A 21140-nucleotide genomic window follows, 5' to 3' on the forward strand; every position below is an offset into this window, starting at 1 on the left:
TCTACGACTCAACAAATTGGATAAGTGTTCAACTAGTTCAGTTCAAAGACCATAGTCAATTAACACTATGTCATGACAAAGTTCACGGTTTAAATTAACGCATTTATGAACATTTAAGGTATAAAAATTAATACAATTATTAGTTAGGTAATTACAACGGCAAATATATCAAAGTATATCACTAATGAACTCTTTAGATTTTGCTATATTTACAATTCTTTTAAAAATGTTAGATTAATAACTTAAAAATTCAAAGTTTAAATTGATAAAACTTCAAAGTTGATGATATAAATTGATATTTGTTCTTTAATTTATGGTATGTAGCGGTGGTCGAAGTGTAACGTATAAATGAATAGAATTATTTTTTTAAAAAAAGAGCTGTAATAGCATAAGATTTAAAATTGAGAGTAAGGTTGCCAAATATAAGGTAAAAAATGCATCACCTAATTTGTTTTTCTTATTTGGAGAGAAATGGGAATGTGGTTAAGAAAACACATCAGCTTGCCAAATATAAAGGTTAAACATTCATCAATTGTTCATACGTTTCAAACAAATTCTGTTTTTACTTTATAAGTGATTTAAGTAATAAATAAATAATAATCTTTTTCTTTATTAGGTAATAATAAATAACAAACCAATTATGATAAAAACAATTTCTCTCTTCTTCTTCTTCTTTCTTAATCTTACCTTTCCAAAATACTAATCTTATACGAACTTACGGTATGTTTGGTTGAGATTTGTTTAATTCGATATTTTGAAAAAAGTGGTAGTGTTTGACAAATTAAAATAATGTATTTTAAAAAATTTCATTTATAAAATAATCTATTTTGAAGAAATATTTAAAAACCAAATTCACATATAAGCACTTTAAAAAAGTCTAACAAAATATTAAGTGTTTAAAAGGAAATGTATTATTGAAAAACATTTTGTTTCTAATTTAATTCAAACGCTTACTTTACCATACACATTTTCAAATACAATAGAGTAAACGAAAATATTTATGAAATACAAACTCGACAATAGATTCTAATAAAAGTTTATTAGTATTTATCATTGATAAAATCTAAAGTTTTTATTGGATTTTGTAAATATTTTTTTAACAATTTTATTGTTTAGGGTTTTTTTTAATTGTTTTTTTTAAGCGATGACGATGAAGATATTAAGCTATAATTTTTGCGATCATGTTTATTTATTTATTTTTTTTTGGAATATTTATTGTTAACCATTTTGTTTTGTCTACGTGTCAGATGAGTGGAATCGTCTATTGTAATTTTGAGTAAGTATATTAATGAGTTTATTGAATCGGATGGGAATTTTTGTCTTTTTTATGTCGTTTGCTAAACACTTCATACATACGTGGGTTCATTAATTGTCTATTTGTCTTCGATTCTTAATAATGACTGTTTACATTTAATCTTGGATTTTCGCTGAAAGAGGATCTAGAAAAGATATGTAATTTAAAGTAAGTAACGACGTCTTTTAACTTTTTAGTTTTTGACACAACCAATTGGACAACTGTCTAATCCATTCTTCAATTGGACGTTTCTGTTTGGTTAAAATTTCAAATTTACACTTTTTTAGCACAACATTTGTGGAGATCAGGGATCAAACCTCTCACGTCTAAGATGGAAGATCACATCAATTATAAAACAAAGTTAAACTCTATTTAGCCAAGTATGCACGATAAGAATAACATAGAATAATGTTTTTTCTTTTTAAAACTAGTAAATTCTATGAGTCTATAAAGATTGGTTTTTGTAGAAGGAGTGCATCAATTGAAGAAGTTTCTTTTTTTTTTTTTTTCTTCTTCTTAAATGAACAAAAAATCATTTTGAAACTTTATTTAATTTGATATTAGCATATGTTATGTTTGGGTTTAGGGTTGTTTCTTTTTTAATGATGATAATGACTTAATGAAATATTAAGTTAATTTAATTGAGTATGCTATAAATTTTGTGATCATGTTTATTTCTTTCTTTGGAAAATTTATTGTTAACTTTTTCGTTTTTAGTTTTGTGTATGCGTTAAGACAGTGAAATCGTCTATCGTAATTTTGGATAAGTATATTAATGAGTTTATTGAAAAATATGAATTAGATGAGATTTTTTGTGTTCTTTATGTCGTTTGCTAAACACTTTATAGATTAGATTCTTTATGTCTATCGTAGAAGAATGATTAAGAAAACAAAATCACTAGAATTACTCTACCGTAAAAGAAAGAAGCTTTTGAGGTTTCAAGGAGTTTTGAGCAAAAAGGGGATTAGACGTTCTACAGAAAGGAAAAATGAATTAATTTCGTGAGTGATTTTTCAAAGGAAAATAAAAGCTTTCCAAAGTTCTTCCTTTAGAATTAAATCATGTTATATCGTGCATAATAGAAAGCATGCTTTCGTTTTATACATGTTTATATTGAAAATTGATTTCTGTAAAGCATGTTTTATGAAGGAAGATTTAATGTTGTTATCTTTCGATTAAAGTTCATGTTTATTGATTGTATTGTATGCTATGATTGAGAATAAACCATTAGTCATATTCCTATCAGTGAGCAAGTTATTATGCGCACATAAGGAGTAAAGACAGTCATGTAGAAAAGGACTGCATGGTAAAGTGAAGCTGGCCAATACATAAAATGAGTGAATTGAGCTTAGCAGCCTAAGCAACAAGAAGTTAACCAGAAAATAGAGTTGACATATTGGTCTTATCATCCGTGACAAGTTAAAATAAACTAGAAATATAAAATAAGTACAACACGTAGATAAAATAAACTCTAGAAATTGCAAATAAATATTCTCGCAATGAATTACAAAACTCAAGAAACAAGAAGAAGAGAGAATTGAGAGGAACGAGAAAAAAAAGTTGTACGTTGATGAATTTGCGTTTAGCATATGAGTTGAGAAAATGAAATAGAATGTTAATACACTAAGACGGCGATGCTAAAAATCTTGAAAGCAAAGTGACTTTTAGAGTTTTCCGATAAAGAATTTACCATCTAATCTTTAACTAAAAATTAAAACAGTAGATTTTTAAGAGTGAATATCTTATTTAATAGCCTCATTATTCCATCATTAATTTCATTGATTTAAAATAGATATTTTAAAAAGTTTAGAGGCTATAATATAACAAAATACAAAGTTCATACACCAAAATACGATTTAAACCTTTTATTAACGATTTTTCTACAAAATTATCTCAAGTGGAAAAAGTTTCAATAATTTTAATTAAACCAACTTAAATTATTTCAATACTTAATTTATTTGACTTCTCATCCAAAAATTATAGTAATAATTTTAAAATGAAAATGAAAACCCTCCATTTACCCGCATGATGCTAAGATCATGGGGGTAAGCGCATAGTTTTACACCATGGACCAAACATGGAACCCACTTGATGCCAAGGGGCAAACACCCTCTCATATTAATTAATACTCGAATCTTAATAAAATACTTCTCTATTTTACAATGAAGTTTAATTTTGAATCTTATTCAAGATTAACTTTATATTATAATTTAACTATTATATTAATTGTATTGTATACAAATGAGTTTCTTTGTTTAATTTGAACCATTCAAATTAATCCAAAATCAATATATTCTTGTTTTATCCTTAGTAAGCTAGCAAATGGTCTCATGGATCTACAAATTAGAAGCTCTAACAATACAAGATTAATTAATTAATCAACAATTGTTAACTGCAGGCCACTTTAGTAAAGACTTACAGTTGCATTCTTCACATTGTATATATTTTTGTATCTGTGGATATAACCAATCAACAGTAAGTCGACCCTTCACGAATCATTTATAGTTACAGTTGGATCAAATTATCATTTTATTCATGTAATTACATCTAACTCCTCATGTCTCACTAATTCTCTAAGAACAACATGTTTTTGGCCCTACCATAAACAAAATCCTCTCGAGCCAATGAAAGGGAGAGACGATGTTTGCTACTAAGAGACGATGTTTTCAAGACACGTGTTAATGACGTTGGATGATTAATGGGGGTGACATGTGACTATGGACACTAAACTTGATTAGATGATGGACATCTTTTTAATATATAATATTTATTAAACTTTTTATATTTGATAATTTTCATAAATATAACAAAACATCAAAATATATACAGCCCGTGTAACAAAATAAAAAAAATCTATGATATTTTCCTAAATTCCAAGTTTGCCCTTAAATATTGCAGACAATTTTTCACTTATTTTTCTTCTTATTCTTTGCGATTTATTCATCCCCTCCTCGTATTATTAGTTTCTTTATATTATTACTTATTCTTCTTCATATTCTCGTTTGTTCTTGTTCATAATTTCTTCCTTTCTTCTCATACAATTTCTTCCTTCCTTGTCACCTCTCATGTGTATATATATATATATATATATATATATAATTCACATAACAAAAGAAAAATGGATGAATACAAGAAGGGAGGTAGAATCAAGTAGGGAAAGTGAGTTTTAAGTTATTAAAAATTGTGAATTTTGTTTAAGTTTCAATTAATTTGAACCACAAATATCTCATTCACCAATTTAGTCACATGAGTTATACTCCCTTTTCGCATTGTAAGTTGAAAACAAAAAATTGTGGTAAAATCATAGAACACTTTTACTAAAATCATGAGAGGAAAATCTGTAGTTTGGCCAACTCCCAAGTAGAAGCCCAAAATGATGTTATACAATCCAATTTCTCCAATTCAATTGGTCCAAACCCATAGATCACGTCACTTAGAAGTTGGGTTAGCCCAACTTTTACCTAAAAGTACTCTTTCCATTTGGGCCCTAAAATCTGCTTCTTCTTCTTCTTCTTTTTTTTCTTTTTTTAATTTTTGGAAATTAAGTCTATCAACATGTTATCTACCTTTTACTTTACTTTGATTTTTAAAAAAAAATCCTAAAAAAAAAGTTTTTATAAACTTAATTCTGTTTTATAAATTTAACAAATTTGGTTGAAGAAAACACAAATGATTGTAAGAAATGGAAACAAACTAACTTTGTTTTTTAAAAAAGATGAAATGTTTACTAAACAGAATTTTAGAAATTTCATTTGATTTTTTTCTTACAAAAAGTTGTTGTAGACTTTGGTATATCAATAATAACTCTCAAGCTTTGTATCAATATTAACGTTATTTGACCAAAAAAATTGTTTTTGCTCAATTTTATCTAAAAACTCAGTCATTTAATAAAAAAAAATTGTTCTTCCCAAATTGTACTAAAGTAGTCAAATAGATTACACATACTCATTTATAAATATAAGTTAATAAAAATACAATAAGATAAAAAACGAAAACTAAACATATCAAAGAGAAATCGAAACTAGTTTGATAACATTCTTGTTTCCTGTTTTATGTTTCGATTTCTCATTTTTTAAGAAATAGACATGTTTGATAATTCTTTTTGTTTCTCGTTCCCAAAATTTAAGAAACGTTTCTAAAAGTTGGACAAAAATAGAGAAACTATGGGATCCAGTTCTGTTCTCATTTTGTTCTATTTTGTTTCTCTAGCTCCATATCAAGGTCATGGTCGATATTCGGGCCGTTTGGAGGAAGAGTTGGATTATGGAGGATAGGATTATAATAAACATTGGGTTATGATAAGATGTGTTTGGGGAAGGGTATGTAGGTAGTATTATGAAATTTATTCTTTAAAAATTCGTATTCTAAATCCAATATCCAAATTTTGTATGGTTAAACTATGAAAGCACATTTTGCATAAAAATATTTATTCTTCTCATTATCGAGACACCTAGGTTAGATACGATTTACAGTGGTTTTAGGTTAGTTTTATTGAGTTAATGTAGAGTCCTTGTGGTGCAGTGTATTTCATTAATAAGAGAACAAAAGACCAAACAGAAGTAAAAGTTAAGCGTCGTAAATAAGGTTTTGTAGTTGTTAAATTTTCACCCACACAAAAAACAATATAATTATTGGGATAGTTGCAAATTTAGCAATTAGATTCAAAATAATTAAGTATATAACAATATTTGTCAAATTCTATCAATGATAGAAGTCTATCATCGATAGACCATGTTGTAAATATTACTGATAGACTATACAAGTCTATCAACGATAGTTTTGCTACAATTGTAATTTTTTAAAAATGTTGTTATATTCTTGATTATTATTTCTAAAATGATCATCATTACAAGTTCCAAATTTTTTAATTGGATGATTTAACTACAAATTCAACTATCATATGCAAATTCAATTATGTTCAAAAACATTTTATTTATTTATTAAATTATTATAATGCGTAGTCTTCAAGATTCTTTCATGTATTTTTTATTTCATAATAAAGCATTATATTAAAATATAATAAACCATTATGTTAAAATTATATTTTAATGTATTGTATAATTTAATTGGTTTTACGAAAATTAATACTATGATCTTAATGAAAAATCGTAGACTTGTAATAAATTGAAAAAAAAAAAAAAAAAGGATTGGAGATGAAAATTGTTTATAAGTAATGAAGACTGTTTTGTTAGAAAATATAGAAATTAATTAACAATTAGTTTGTTGAATTTTTTTTTTTTTACAAAGGAAATTGTTAGAAATAAAAGGGAGTAAATAATTAAAGGTGATGAAATACATAAAACTAGAGAGAAATGATGAGATAAGGATAAAAATGAGGGAATGGGTAAATCACTTATAAAAGAAACAAATAGAGTATATATGATTTGGAAAAACTCAAAGCAAAGTCCAAATATGAGTTATTATACAAAATAAAAAGTGTTGTAACCTTACTTTTCTATAAATTATAATCTACTAACCATAGGAAAGTAAAAATGAAAGGGATAAATATAATGACTACAAAGCGTTAAAACCCTAGTACCTCTGAGTGAAGTATGATCGGGGTCTTGCAAAAAAAGTAAAGAAGACAAACGGTTATGACATGCATTTGGTTGATAGAAGAAGGAACAAAAAATGAAAACCATGTACCGTGTACTTGGAATAATCTACTCGATGTTCAAATAAAAAAAAGGAAGACTGCTAAAAATAAGCAAGAGAATGGAAGTAAAAAAAAAAAAGAAAGATTTTTGGTGGCTTAGAGAAAAGAAATGAGTTTAATAAATTGAACTGAATTTCTAGTAATGGAAACATCAATAGACAAATGGAAAAACAGGGAATGCATGACATTATGGAGATCGAAAGGAACCACAAGTAATGCAAAAAATGATAGTCTAGCATGGATTGCAAATACACAACATACATTTCAGGTGTGGACAACAACAAGTAATGGAAAAAAGGGATACCGAAAGCATACATATTAACAGAGGGCAAGGAATGGATTGCATTCACACAAACACATAAGTTCATTAACCTCACTGCATAATGACATATCATGAAAGGAAAAAAAGAAGAAGCCAATCAACATACCTAATAAGATGGAAAAGGAAAGTCAATGATGAGAAATAGCAATGAAGCACAAGAATGTAGATGAAGGGACCATGTATATGTAGGAGGGGACAAGCAAAATTAATGATGCATTCAAGACCCCAACAAAAAAAATCTAAACAAACAATGTGATAATGACCATAAACAACACAAGCTAGAAGGGGAAGGACTTATCAAAGCAATAGAAACGACGGTAAAAAAAAAACAAAATCCAATAGTCATACCATAGATCAACAGAGGGAGAAAACATTTTACATAACTAGTGCATCAAATGGTATAGTCTAGCATGAAGAAAGATAAGCATGACAATTTTCAGTAGAAAAATAAGAGAATAACATGTTTGGTCAAAGATAGACAAAAATATGGGTTGTGTAGGCATGTACAAAGAAACGGAAAAATAATCAAAACAACCCCATTTTACAGAACATAAACAAACAATGGAAACATACATAAAACAATAAGAAAGTCAAAACGACCGCATTTCACAAAACATAAACACACAATGGAAACATACATATGCAATCCTATGCAATGAGTTTGCATACGATCAGATCACGAAATAGTTACCACAAGATGTAACTCCATTAACTAGTTGGATTTCTATTTCATTAGGATAACCTATGGAACTTAGTTTTCATCTTGAGTGTATTATGAACTCCTATTCACGAGAGAATGTCCTTTGATTTGTACATGTGAGAGTGGTCATATTGTCAACTTAATATTCTTATTATTTTGGTGACAAGACCGAGTGGAAAGCTGGAAACATAATCACACAAGATAGAATTCACTTCTTTCCGACTTTAGGGTAAGTAGATGAGTGTTTCCTTAAATGGTGTCTCTAGAACTTGAACAAAGGGTCCTACCATCTCTTTGGCATGGAATGAGTTTCTGTTTATTGGTTAGACCATAAAAAAATTGTTCATTAAAGGAACACTGATATTTAAAGACTATAAGTAACTTAGGGGTAAAACGATAATTTGACCCAGCTGGTGTTACGAACACTCATGAAGGACTAACTTACTGTTATTGGTCTATATCCGTGGACACACAAATATATCTATAGTTAGAAGAGTTCAACTGTAAGTCTTTAATAGAGTGTATACACATTTTACAAATATTGATTAATGTGGTTAATGAGTTTAGCCAATTAATCCCATATCGTTGTAGTTTCTGATCTGTAAGTCCATTAGGTCCCCTTCCTAAGTCGTAAAGTGTAATGAGATTTATTTATATTGGTTGTAATTTGAAAGGTTCAAATTTACTTTGGAAATTAATATAATGTATGGTGATACATTATATTATAAAGTTTATATTTTAATTAAACTTTATTATATAAATTTAATTTTGGATATGATTCAAAATAAAATATTTAAAGGCGTTCAAATATTAATTTAATGTGAATTGGATTCATATTAGAATTATTGATTAGAAGAGAAATTTCTATTCGAATATGTTTGAGATTTGAATTAAGTTAAATATAAGATATTTAATTTTGCTATTGATTAATTGAATAATTAATTAATAATTTAGTTTAATTTTATTTAATTAAACTAATTTAAAATTATAAGATACAAAAAAATATTCATTAAATACAATATAAATGAAATATTAATTAAATATGATTTAATTAATTATTAATTGATTAATTAATCAGTAGATTTGAAATTACTATTAATTTAATATCTTGTAAATCAATAGAATCTCATTCTTTATAAATATGTAGAAGTTTTTGCTCTCCAAAACATAATTTTTCTCTAGACCTTTTTTCATCTCAATTGGTTTCCACAAACCAATCTCATCCCGTAAGATAGAAAGATTTTCGATAGATGGTGTCCCAATTTGGAGTTTAGTAGATTCAAAAGCGTCAAACTACGTGGATTTTTCATTCTCTCTATCTTTTTAATTTAAAAGCATGGTTAGCTGTTTAGAATTTTTTATTTAAATATTGCTAATGTATTGATAATGATAGATGGAAGCTATTTGGTTGGAGCAGTAAGCATACTTACTTATATAGAAAAGGGAAAAGAAAAGAGTTAAAGAAAGAAAAAGGATTTGACCATATCTCAATTGTTTTTCATGTCTATCTTTTTACCTTACAAGAAAACGAGAGTAATGGCCAAGTGGCTTATAACTCCAACATTCTCCCATTTTCATGTTTCCATATTAATCAAAGTGTAAATTCTTTAAGAACAACCAAAATTAAATATAGAAATTTAGAAATAATCAAAACCCAATGCATGCATGCAAAGAATAATTAAATTTGAGAAACAGAACTTAATAAGAAAAAGAAAATGAAAAAAGAAAAGAAAAGAAATATATAGTTTTCGATGTCAATCCTTTTCCCCTCAAACAAAAGAAAGTAATTGCCAAGTGGTTTGAAAGAGCATCCAAGTGGGTTACTACTCCAATTGCATTCATCAACATGTTCTAATGTTCAATCCAAGTGTCAATTCAAACTCAATCAAAGCTACAATTTTTCATAACATTTTGATATGTTTGGATTCTAGGGAGTATGATCTTTCTTTTTCCTATTTTAGTCTGACACTTTTTCAATAACAATCCAACTCCCTACCTCTAATCATTTATAAAAGATATATAAAATAAATTTAGTTTATGATCAATAGTGAAAAGATAATCTTCAAACTCTTTCCCTTGAAAATTCCTCCAAGTCTTTTTCTTTCTTTTACCTTATACCTATCAACAACGTTTCCAAGGCAACCCAAGTTTCAATTTTTATAAAAGCTACTATATTTTTAAATATTTTGAATATGTCTTAACGTAATGCATTAATTTGAAGATATACTTCCAATTGTTGATGAATATTAAGGAGAAGGTACTCACACATCAAATTATTCCACATATTCATATATAGAAAAAGAGAAGGTTTAATTTTATGGGTAAAATATACTTGTGATCCCAAGATTTAGAACTCGTGTCTATTTGATGGGTGAATATTCATTTTTGTTTCCTTTCTCTATCCCTCCTCTCTAACCCCCTTTCTCCTTCCTCTATCTCCCTCCCTTTCCTCTCCCATTCTCAATCTTATTACTGTTTTGTAGCTAACTTCATCAAATTCTGTACATTTCCTTTTGGTTAATTAGTCATTGAATTTCTTGTTTAGTTTCTTTTTACACTGTAATTTTGTCGAGAGTTTAATAGCATTGAACTCTGACGTGTGCTTCTGTTTGTTGTTTAACGTTGGATTCTGTTTGGTTTTGGAGAATGAGAGTGTATGAGTTCTCTTGGTGTGTTTAAGTCACTGTGTATTCAACTCTCATATGAAAAACCATAATCAGGGTAATTAGTGGCAAGAGCAGGAAAAATCAAGTTTTAAGAAAAAGGAAAAATGGGAGTTGACAGTGATGATGATGTATGAGGCATAGAGCAAGAAAAAAAAAAAAAATAAACATCTATAATATATATATATATATATATATATATATTATATTTAATAATAATGGTCGGACAACTCAATCCATCACGTGAGTTCTTCGTTAGTATGACTAACGATAAAATAGATGGAGAAACCATTTAGAAACATTTTTCATACTCGAGACATTAAAAGGTTCTTTTTTAAACTTTAGGGACAAAAAGTGCATTTTACTCAAATTTTAACGTATAAACTTGATATTTGTTATTTGTATATTATATTTATAGGAAATGTAAAAGATTTTTTTTTGTTTCTTCTTCTGCTTCGTCCTTTTTAATAAATTTATATTTCACCTGTTCTAAATAGAGCACAAGCTTTTTTAAGTATAAATGTATGTTGAGTTTAATTGGTGCAATAGGTACGTGACAAGATGCAACCCTTTAAAATGAGAGTGTATTTATATTTAAAAAACAATATTTCGTAGATTACAAACTAATTCAAAGTTAACTTTCAATTTTTTTCATCTATGTACATGACACATGAACTAAAGAGTTATATTACACACAAAAAAAGTTGCAGTTACCATTGTTTCGACTTAAAATATTTATTCGTGATCATGGTAGCAGCAAAATCAATTATGACACATTGCTACCATGTCATTTTATACGAATAATGAACAATAATGTCATAAATGATTTCACGTTTTATGATGTTATGCATGACTTTCAGTAAAATAGTAACAGTGACGAAAAAAACCTATCCAAGTGCATTATTCTAATTGGGATCAATCTCAAAATTAAGCTTAAGAATCCGTAAGATTTTCAAAATATAGAAGCGTAGCTATAAAATACTCTAAAGTTCAAGTGTATTTTGTAACTTAACTCGAAACAAAATGTAATACTTAGATATGCACCAAATTTCATGTATCTCACTTTCATCACATGAAAAAAAGATTTAAATATTTTTAAAAAGATGTAGAGTTTGTCACATGAGAAATTATGATTGAACGATTTGATAGAATATACAAGATAATTAGGTGCAAACTGTATAACTAATATGACTTATTTTTATTAAATAAATTACAATAACGATCAAACTTTAAATTTAAAATCTCTCTTCCTTCCCATCAAAATTTATTTAGTACTATCTTACGCGTACCGACTTCTTATATTCATTATTTAATTAACACATTATCGATAATTTATTAGTTTATTTTGTAAACTTCACATAACTTTAAATGTTACTTCTCTAACGAGCAATGAGTGGAGAAAATATAAGATCAATCCTTGTTCACACTAAAAATTATCTTCATCGATTTTTGTGTATCTCACATGAATGTGAATGGATATTACTCTTGTTTAAAAGCACTTTGATGTGACATACAATAAATGAAAGTAGGACAAAAAAATAACTTTTGTACCACAATACATTACCACAAACTTTCACATGTCTCACATAGTTACAAGAATTGATCTTATCCCCCATCTTGATTCTTCCCTATAAAAGAGGGTTGATTTGTAATGAAAAGAGACACATAAACCCTAAAAGCTAAAACTATTCTACTTGGTGTGTACTTTCCATTTCCATTTCCCTTCTCTCTCTCATCTATAATATCACCAAAGTTCTATTCAACAACCAAGGTTTGAAATTTCTTCATTTCTTATTTTACTTTCCTCTCAAATTTCTAAAAGCATTTGGAGAATCACTTAATGTTGAATATTATATTAGACATTCATTTTTTCATATATTTATATTCTTATTTGATTCACCTAACATATTTCATTTATCATAATTATTGTTTTGATCTAATTTTTGCATTAATTACACAACATGCTTTCTATTTCACTTACTATCCTTGAATGTTAGTTTAATTATTATAATCTTTTAATCATAGGACCAAACTAATTAGGTATTATATTACACAAACAAATTTTGAAGTTATTATTTTAATAAATGTACGAGATTAAATACTAGTTAACTTAACGAAATGCACCATTGATTAAAATGTTTACGATCACGGCCTAACCCTTACCCCAAAAGTGGTAAATTAATTTTGAGAGAAATATTTACTAAATCCACAAAATTTTGTAACTTCTCACTAGATTCTATAGTTATTAATTACAAATTGGGAGAGTAAAATATTACAAAATTTAAACTATAATAGTTTATTAAAGGTTTAAGATTAAATTATCACAATTTTAGAAGTGTATACTAACTAAATCACTCCTATCCTCTCACATCTAACTTATACTCTTTCCAATGGAAAGTGTTTCCAACCCAAACACTCATATCTCCAAATAAGGTAAATTTGGAGAAATTTTATGCATCCCACCATCTTACTTAACAGGGAAAATTTTTGTTTACTTTCTCACTAAATTCTACATTATTATTGACTGGAAGATGAAAAGGTTGGAATATGCAGGAAAACTTGGTGAGGGTTATCTGGAAAAGAGGGAAGTTAGGTGAAAATTTGAGTGTATGCAGAACCCTAGTTAAGGGGGAATTTTTGTTATTTCTCACTAAATTCCATTATTTATTAATTAAAGAATAGAGGGCGGAGTGAAGAAAAAAAAAGTACATAAAATAGGGTCGTAATCCATCACTATCGATTCTTGAAGCAACTTTATAGCATTTAATTACAGTATATTAAGATGGTGCATGAATCTGAATATTATAGATTAAAATGAGAAAATAAAATATTATGAGAAAGAAAGATGAATTAAAAAAAAATGTGGAGAGAGAGGGGTTAGCGTTAAAGGAGGTGGATAAAATGGGGAAGGAAATAGAGTGTGAGAGAGATAGAACCGACGTTGACTTAGATGTTTTCCTTCCCAATTTCCTCACTTTCCGTTTGCTTGTCTCAGAACTCCCAAAACCCCACCACACCCGAAAAAAGTTAGAGAGAGAAACATGAAATTCAATTGAAAAAACACCCACAAACATTGCATTTAGACTCTTCAAACTCTAAACGCCTTTCTGGGTCTCTGAAATTTGGGAGAAAAATGGTGGAACCAACACCCTTTGTGGGGTTCAACTTAAAGAGCGATTGAAGTTGCCGTTTCGGCGTTGTTTTTTTTTTTCTTTTTGCTTCTTCTTTTTTCTTTATCTCAAATGAGCAGAAGAACCCAGGTAATTGTTTGTTTCATAGATTGATTGATCATTCTCTTTTTCATTTCTGGTCTTGTTTTGGAGGGGGGAGGGGTTGATTTTTTTAGTGTTTTCAGTTTGAATCGTTTGTTTCATGAAATGGGTGCTGCGAAATGGGTCTTTTAGAAGGGGGCAGTGTGTTTTTAAACTGATCTCGAGCTGGTGTCGTTGTTTTTTCATCTGGGTATTGGGTGCTTTAGATTTTGTAATCGGTTGGACGGTTGAGTATGTTGTTGAGCTATTTTAGGTTGAGATTTTCTTGATGTGGAATGAGTTTTTGATGCAAATATGTTTCGTCCTCGTGGTGGATCTGGTGTCTGTCATGGAATTGAAATTCTTGTATTCTCAGCCTTATGAGCAAGAACCGAGAATTTCTTCTATTAAGATGTATGCAAACAAAAAAATGGGTCTTGTTGGTAAACATTTGTGTAGAAAAGAACAAGCAGAGTTTCCCTGTTCGATGTATTTTCTGCTTCTTATGTTCTTTAGGGGTGAGTTGGTGTTGGTAGTTTCATTGGGAATGTTTTTTTCTAACAAGGACGGACGTGGACACACGACACAAAGACACCCAAATTGAAGTGTCTGCGTCTTTGTTTTTCTTTGGCTTTGTATAGGTTGCTGAATTTGACATAATTCGGTATGAATATGTTTCTCTGATTTGGTGTATACATTGCTATAAATGTGTGTTTGTTTCCGTGAACCAGATAAACAGGTAAGTTGTAGGCCGGAGAGGTGTGGTCGCCATGGAGACTTGTTATTGCATTGAGCCACAATGGCCAGCTGATGAGCTGTTGATGAAGTATCAGTATATCTCTGATTTCTTCATCGCACTTGCATACTTCTCGATCCCATTGGAGCTCATCTACTTTGTAAAGAAATCTGCAGTGTTTCCCTACAGATGGGTTCTTGTTCAGTTTGGTGCTTTCATTGTTCTTTGTGGTGCAACACATCTTATTAACCTATGGACCTTTACCATGCATTCAAGAACGGTAGCAGTAGTAATGACCACTGCAAAGGTTTTAACTGCTGTGGTATCATGTGCAACTGCCCTTATGCTTGTACATATTATACCCGATTTATTAAGTGTTAAAACTAGAGAGCTCTTTTTGAAGAATAAGGCTGCTGAATTGGATAGGGAAATGGGACTCATTCGTACCCAAGAAGAAACTGGTCGACACGTAAGGATGCTTACTCATGAAATTAGGAGTACTCTTGATAGACATACTATACTAAAAACCACTCTTGTTGAGCTGGGAAGAACCTTGGCTTTGGAAGAGTGTGCACTTTGGATGCCAACTCGAACTGGATTAGAACTTCAACTATCCTATACTCTTCATCAGCAGAATCCAGTGGGATATACTGTCCCCATCAATCTCCCTGTGATCAGTCAAGTTTTTAGTAGTAATCGGGCCGTAAAAATATCCCCAAATTCCCCAGTGGCGAGCCTACGACCTCGTGCTGGGAGATATGTGGCTGGAGAGGTTGTTGCTGTTCGTGTTCCTCTATTGCATCTTTCTAATTTTCAAATAAATGATTGGCCAGAGCTTTCGACTAAGCGATATGCGCTTATGGTTTTGATGCTTCCATCAGATAGTGCTAGACAATGGCGTGTTCATGAGTTGGAGCTGGTTGAAGTTGTTGCTGATCAGGTATTCATCATCTTGTTGGCCTTGCTTTTCTTTAATCAAACTCCTCCATGTAATCTTATAAGTGCAACATATTTGTCTAGAATTTCCATCTATTACCGCTTGTCACGGTTAATTTTAAACTAAAAGGAGTTAGTTTGTTTAACCCTGCTGCAATGGGAAGCTGAATCCTTGCATATTAGAAAGGTGGAAGATCCTTTATGAATTTATTGCATGGTGATCTTTCTAGATGTTGCATGGGCCAGGGTTTTTCTCCTGCAGTATACCATTTCAACAAATGTATAAAACAAAAATTTTTATTTATTTTCTAAAATATTAAAGCTGGATCCTTGCATGTTCGAGTGGCAGACCACCCCAAGAAATGAATAAAACAAAAGTTGCATTTTTTTTTTTCTTTAGGAAACAACAAATATGTAAATATCCAGTTCTTGGGATAGTACACCATGGGAGCAAAACCCCTTAGTAACCTCAAGGGAAGAATTAAACTAGAATTACACATCATTTTCTGTCTGTGTTCTAAAGTAGTTTTGTAGTTATGTGAATCAGAAAATCATATCTATATTACTTGCCAAACTGTACACTGTTTAAATAAGTAGAAACGTGGTGTTTGTAGGAGTGAAGTTTGTTTATTTGAACGATTGTTGGTGGCCTGATAAATCTTTTCTGACCATTAATCCATGTATGCACATTTCAAATCAGGTAGCAGTAGCTCTTTCTCATGCTGCAATCTTAGAAGAGTCAATGAGGGCTAGAGATCTCTTAATGGAGCAGAACGTTGCCCTTGATCTAGCCAGGAGAGAAGCAGAAACGGCAATACGAGCCCGGAATGATTTCTTGGCTGTCATGAACCATGAGATGAGAACTCCGATGCATGCGATTATTGCCCTCTCTTCATTATTACAAGAGACTGAACTTACACCAGAGCAACGTCTGATGGTTGAAACAATATTAAAAAGCAGTAACCTTTTAGCTACTCTAATCAATGATGTTCTGGATCTTTCAAGGCTTGAAGACGGCAGCCTACAACTGGACATTGGCACATTTAATCTTCATGCCGTTTTCAAAGAGGTCTGATAATCAATGTTATATAATTAACTATGTTTCAAAAAACTATTTCCTATCTGATATTGTAAAATCAACCCAAATGGTTGCAGGTGCTTAACTTGATCAAGCCTGTTACGCTAGTAAAAAAGTTGTCATTGACCTTACATTTGGGCCTTGATTTGCCAGTATTTGCCGTTGGTGATGAGAAACGTCTCATGCAAGCTATTCTTAATGTTGTGGGTAATGCTGTAAAATTTTCAAAAGAAGGTAGTATATCAATCTCAGCCATTGTTGCAAAAGCAGAAACCTTCAGAGAAATTCGAGTGCCAGATTTTCACCCTGTGCCAAGTGATAGCCATTTTTATTTACGTGTCCAGGTTTGTTTACTTCACACTTTGAAGTGAATGAAATTTGTGAAGCTAAGTCTTCTACTGACAATATCACTATATAGGTAAAAGATACTGGATCTGGAATTAGTCCTCAAGATATTCCAAAGTTGTTCACCAAATTTGCACAAACTACAGTGGGACCAAGAAACTCTTGTGGCAGTGGTCTTGGGCTTGCAATTTGTAAAAGGTACAATCTTTGTAGCTGGTTTCTCGTTTTGGTCTCAAATGATCCCTTATTGATTACAAGCCTTGTTCCTACACATGCTCAAACACCAATGAAGATATGGTCCTCATATCCCTTTCTTTATGTGCTATGTGATCAGGTTTGTGAATCTTATGGAAGGACATATATGGCTTGAAAGTGAAGGTCTTGGAAAGGGATGCACGGCTACTTTTATTGTAAAACTTGGAATTGCTGAACAATCAAATGAATCAAAGCTTCCCTTTACATCAAAAATTCATGAAAACAGCATCCATACAAGTTTTCCTGGACTCAAAGTCCTTGTTATGGACGATAATGGGTTAGTAACATTTTACCTAGTTTTATTTCAAAATTTGAATTTGTTACTTCTTTGTTCATGAGTCGTGTATGTTCTCTAACATGCTTGTTCATAATGTTTTCTTCCTTTTGAATGAGAATTGGTAGATTAGTTGGAAAGAAATTAATCAATATGTGGAAAATTGTGCATTCTTTGTGAGATGCCTTTGTGGTGAAAAAGCTGCTCTAATTTGATTGACATAAGCTGTTCTTTTATTATTCTGTTCTACACGGCGTTGACAGCTTAGAAACATTTTAGGCTCTTATCTATAGAAACAGGCTCTTCATTCACAATTGTGACCCTCTCCCAGAGATTGTACTGTCTTGTAAAGGAACTTTGAGCTCAATCGTGTGGCATTTAGTCCAAAACGTCACTAGTCAACTGCTTAGGGTAGCAAGTTCTCATGAATTTGAGAGCCAGCAAATTCTGTAGTTCGTGTGATTCGGTGGCATCTTTCTTAGTATCTTGCAATCATTTTGCTCATGGGTAGAAACGTATGAGAATATGAAGAAAGTGAGCAAAACGCAGGAGAAGGTGAAGCAAGCAGGTAAGATAATGAGAAATCTTCGTAGAAAAAGAATGAAAGATCTAATTATGACGTAATATAATTAATTTTCTATGGAAGTATGAGTAAGGAAAAAGTAATACCACAATAAGGCCATACCTTTGATAAATGCAGCTGACCCTTCACCAATGGCCAACTGAGTGTCTAGATTTTGATTGACTTTTTCTCTAGTACCATAGATATGGAAATGGAACTTTGAGCCTCCAAAGGGAAAGAGTTGATACCTGTTTCTAAACTTTACTTTATAAGGTTCTAAGAAGACAATTGATGGGGCACTTATAGTTCCATTTCTAAGTGAATATAATATTAGTAAGGAAGAAAAGAAAAAATATTCTGTTGGTACGAACATTTTCTTTGTTCTTTTGTTGTTTGTTTTCGAGTTGCCCTTTCCTCATCACTTGTTCAACTTTCTTTCCTCAGCTTTCATCCCTGCCTCTCTTACTAATAATACATTCGCTTAGAGATGTAAGGCGGAAGATAGCTCATAAAAGGGATTGATTGATAACCTATTAGCAAGGTCAAAGAACTTTGGGTGGATGGATAGAAAGTTTAATGAAGATGAGATTTTTCAGGTGTTGGGGAGTTTGGGGAGAATTAAATATCTTGATCTAGATGGTTATGGATACCATGGCTTTTTCGAAGTGCTGGATTACAATTAGTACTGATCTTCTCCATGTGCTCCAATTGATAATCATTGCATGAATTTACGCTAGAGAACCATTCTTTTGTCTAATCCTAGAGAACGTGAAGTCTATACAAAAATTAAGTGAGTGACGCCAATAAAATCCTATCTGATGTTCTTGAAGATATAATGAAAAGTTTCATCTCTAGTTCCATCTTCAAAGATCTATTTGCTTTCATTTAGCTAAAAACAAATCAAAATTTCCATTTTTGCAGCCAACAAGGTGGTATATGATCCTAAAATGCTGGACTAGTCGAGTTGTGGTTACTGATTGAACTCATGTCATTGTTTTTTGGTAGATTTTTCTTGCCCTTTATAGGAAGGAATTGAACACAGATTCCGCTGTGTTTGGGTTCTAATAATAATGAGTTGTCATTAAATTTGTGCTTTTCGAGATTGCAAACCATGCTAAAGTTTTTGGAATTGCTTTGCATGTTCTAATGATCATTCTGCATTTCCTGTCACAGAGTTAGTCGTTCGGTGACAAAAGGACTTCTTGTACATCTTGGATGCGAAGTAACAACAGCAGGCTCAATTGAGGAGTTCTTACGAGTCGTCTCCCAGGAACACAAGGTGGTTTTCATGGATATCTGCACTCCTGGTGTTGATGGTTATGAACTAGCTATACGTATCCGCGAAAAATTTGCAAAGTGCCATGAAAGACCATTCATGGTAGTACTGACTGGAAACTCAGACAAAGTAACAAAGGAGAGCTGCCTCAGAGCTGGCATGGATGGGCTAATACTAAAACCGGTTTCGATTGATAAAATGAGGAGCGTGTTGTCGGAACTTATAGAGCGTCGGGTTCTATTTGAAACATCTTGAAGGAGCAGGAGTAGACAGAGAGATATCTAACAGGGAGTTGCTGTACATAAAAGGCATTGTGGTGGTGATCTTGAGAGACAAATTTAGGGGACATGCCCAATTCCAGGTTTCTAACAAACCTGGTTTTACCCACTTTGTACTAGATACCCAGAAAGGAATAGGAGAAAGAGATGTGTAAAAACGTTTTGATGAGTTCCTTGAAACAAAGTTAGATGTCATCCTGTTACTTTGCTAATTTATTTTTTTCTTTTTAATAGAGAATGTTAAATATTTTCTTCACTTCATTTCTCTCTCTCTCTCTCTCTCTCATTCACTCTTTTTTTTTTATACGTTCAAATGGAAATAGTGAATATTTTACATTTCACAGTCGCAATGTGAACTAGACGACTTTATGGGTAGGTTCTTTCTTGACTTGAGTTATGCTACATTTCTTTAAATATCATGGACAAGTAATTTTCATTTTTATCTTTCTTTATGAGTGAGTCTATGTAAACGTATTAATTGAGTCTTTTGACCATGAATTGATTTCACACATGCTTTTAGACCATACACAAGTTTCTAGCTATGTAGTATCAAATTTAGTTCAACCATAAAGCATATAATTGAGGTTGCAGTTTTTGTATGACATAATTGGTACTACTAGATCAAGTTTACTCCTTTTAATATGAAAATTGAAAGGCTAAATTAGATGTATTAAAAAAATAATGCCAACTTTACCATTTGAATTTATTTGTTTTTATAAACACGACTATTGAAATGGAAATCCACTAAAAATTTGGACATAATTAGAACTTGTAATGTAATGATGACTAGAAACAAAAATTGAGATTGCTACTTAGATCACTATCGAACTAGTTCTGATTTACATTCCTTATTTTAATGAATATCATCAACTATGATAAATTAAAGTTAATATTGTAACTTTTGAAGCAACTTGGATACTTTAAAACAAATATTTAAATTCAAGATTTATTTTCTTCATAATTTAGCCATAAAATTGTCATTCACTTGGATGCAAATTCTTGGCATATTTTTATCAAATCATGATTCTTTTTAGGTCATGTTTTTTTTCAAAATGAATAAGACTACTAATGCATACATGAACAATGCTCATTTGGCGTATATTATCAACTTTGAGTCTATCTTGAAGCACACTTGAGGTGAGCTCTAAGCAATTAGTTAGTTTATGAGGACAAACTCCAATGTTGTCATTTTAGCCATACTAATGTTGAGGGTGAAAGTCGGTGGCTACTCGAGTTCCAAATCTTTTGACGATGTCATTGAGATTAAGTACATATTGAGCTTTTAGTTATCTTTAGTCGATAGTCTCTTCCACACCCGATTCTTAAGTGAATCTTTTGTGTTTTTTAAGACGAGAAAAGCTAGCATCTCTATTTTCCAAGGCATAAAGTAAAAAACAACATCCAAGTCAGTGGACTCAACATTAGAGGTGTAAACGGTTCAATTCGAATTGGTTTTTCAAGAATATCGAAAATAATCTTGAGAAAATACACACTTAGTTATAATTGAACCTAA

General features: G+C 30.8%; 1 protein-coding gene across 1 annotated transcript; it reads left to right on the forward strand.

The window, feature by feature from the left end:
• Nucleotides 1–13531: 13531 nt before the first annotated feature.
• On the forward strand, nucleotides 13532–19883 carry CS-ETR1 (ethylene receptor 1-like). The gene is given in 7 exon segments (NM_001280633.1): nucleotides 13532–13896; nucleotides 14619–15563; nucleotides 16260–16628; nucleotides 16715–16981; nucleotides 17056–17180; nucleotides 17317–17514; nucleotides 19247–19883. Coding segments are annotated over 6 exon segments (2223 nt in total). The 5' UTR covers nucleotides 13532–13896; nucleotides 14619–14657; the 3' UTR covers nucleotides 19605–19883.
• The last annotated feature ends 1257 nt before the right edge of the window (nucleotides 19884–21140 follow it).

This window comes from Cucumis sativus, chromosome 2 (assembly GCF_000004075.3).
Source record: "Cucumis sativus cultivar 9930 chromosome 2, Cucumber_9930_V3, whole genome shotgun sequence".
In the NCBI taxonomy this organism is placed as follows: Eukaryota; Viridiplantae; Streptophyta; class Magnoliopsida; order Cucurbitales; family Cucurbitaceae; genus Cucumis; species Cucumis sativus.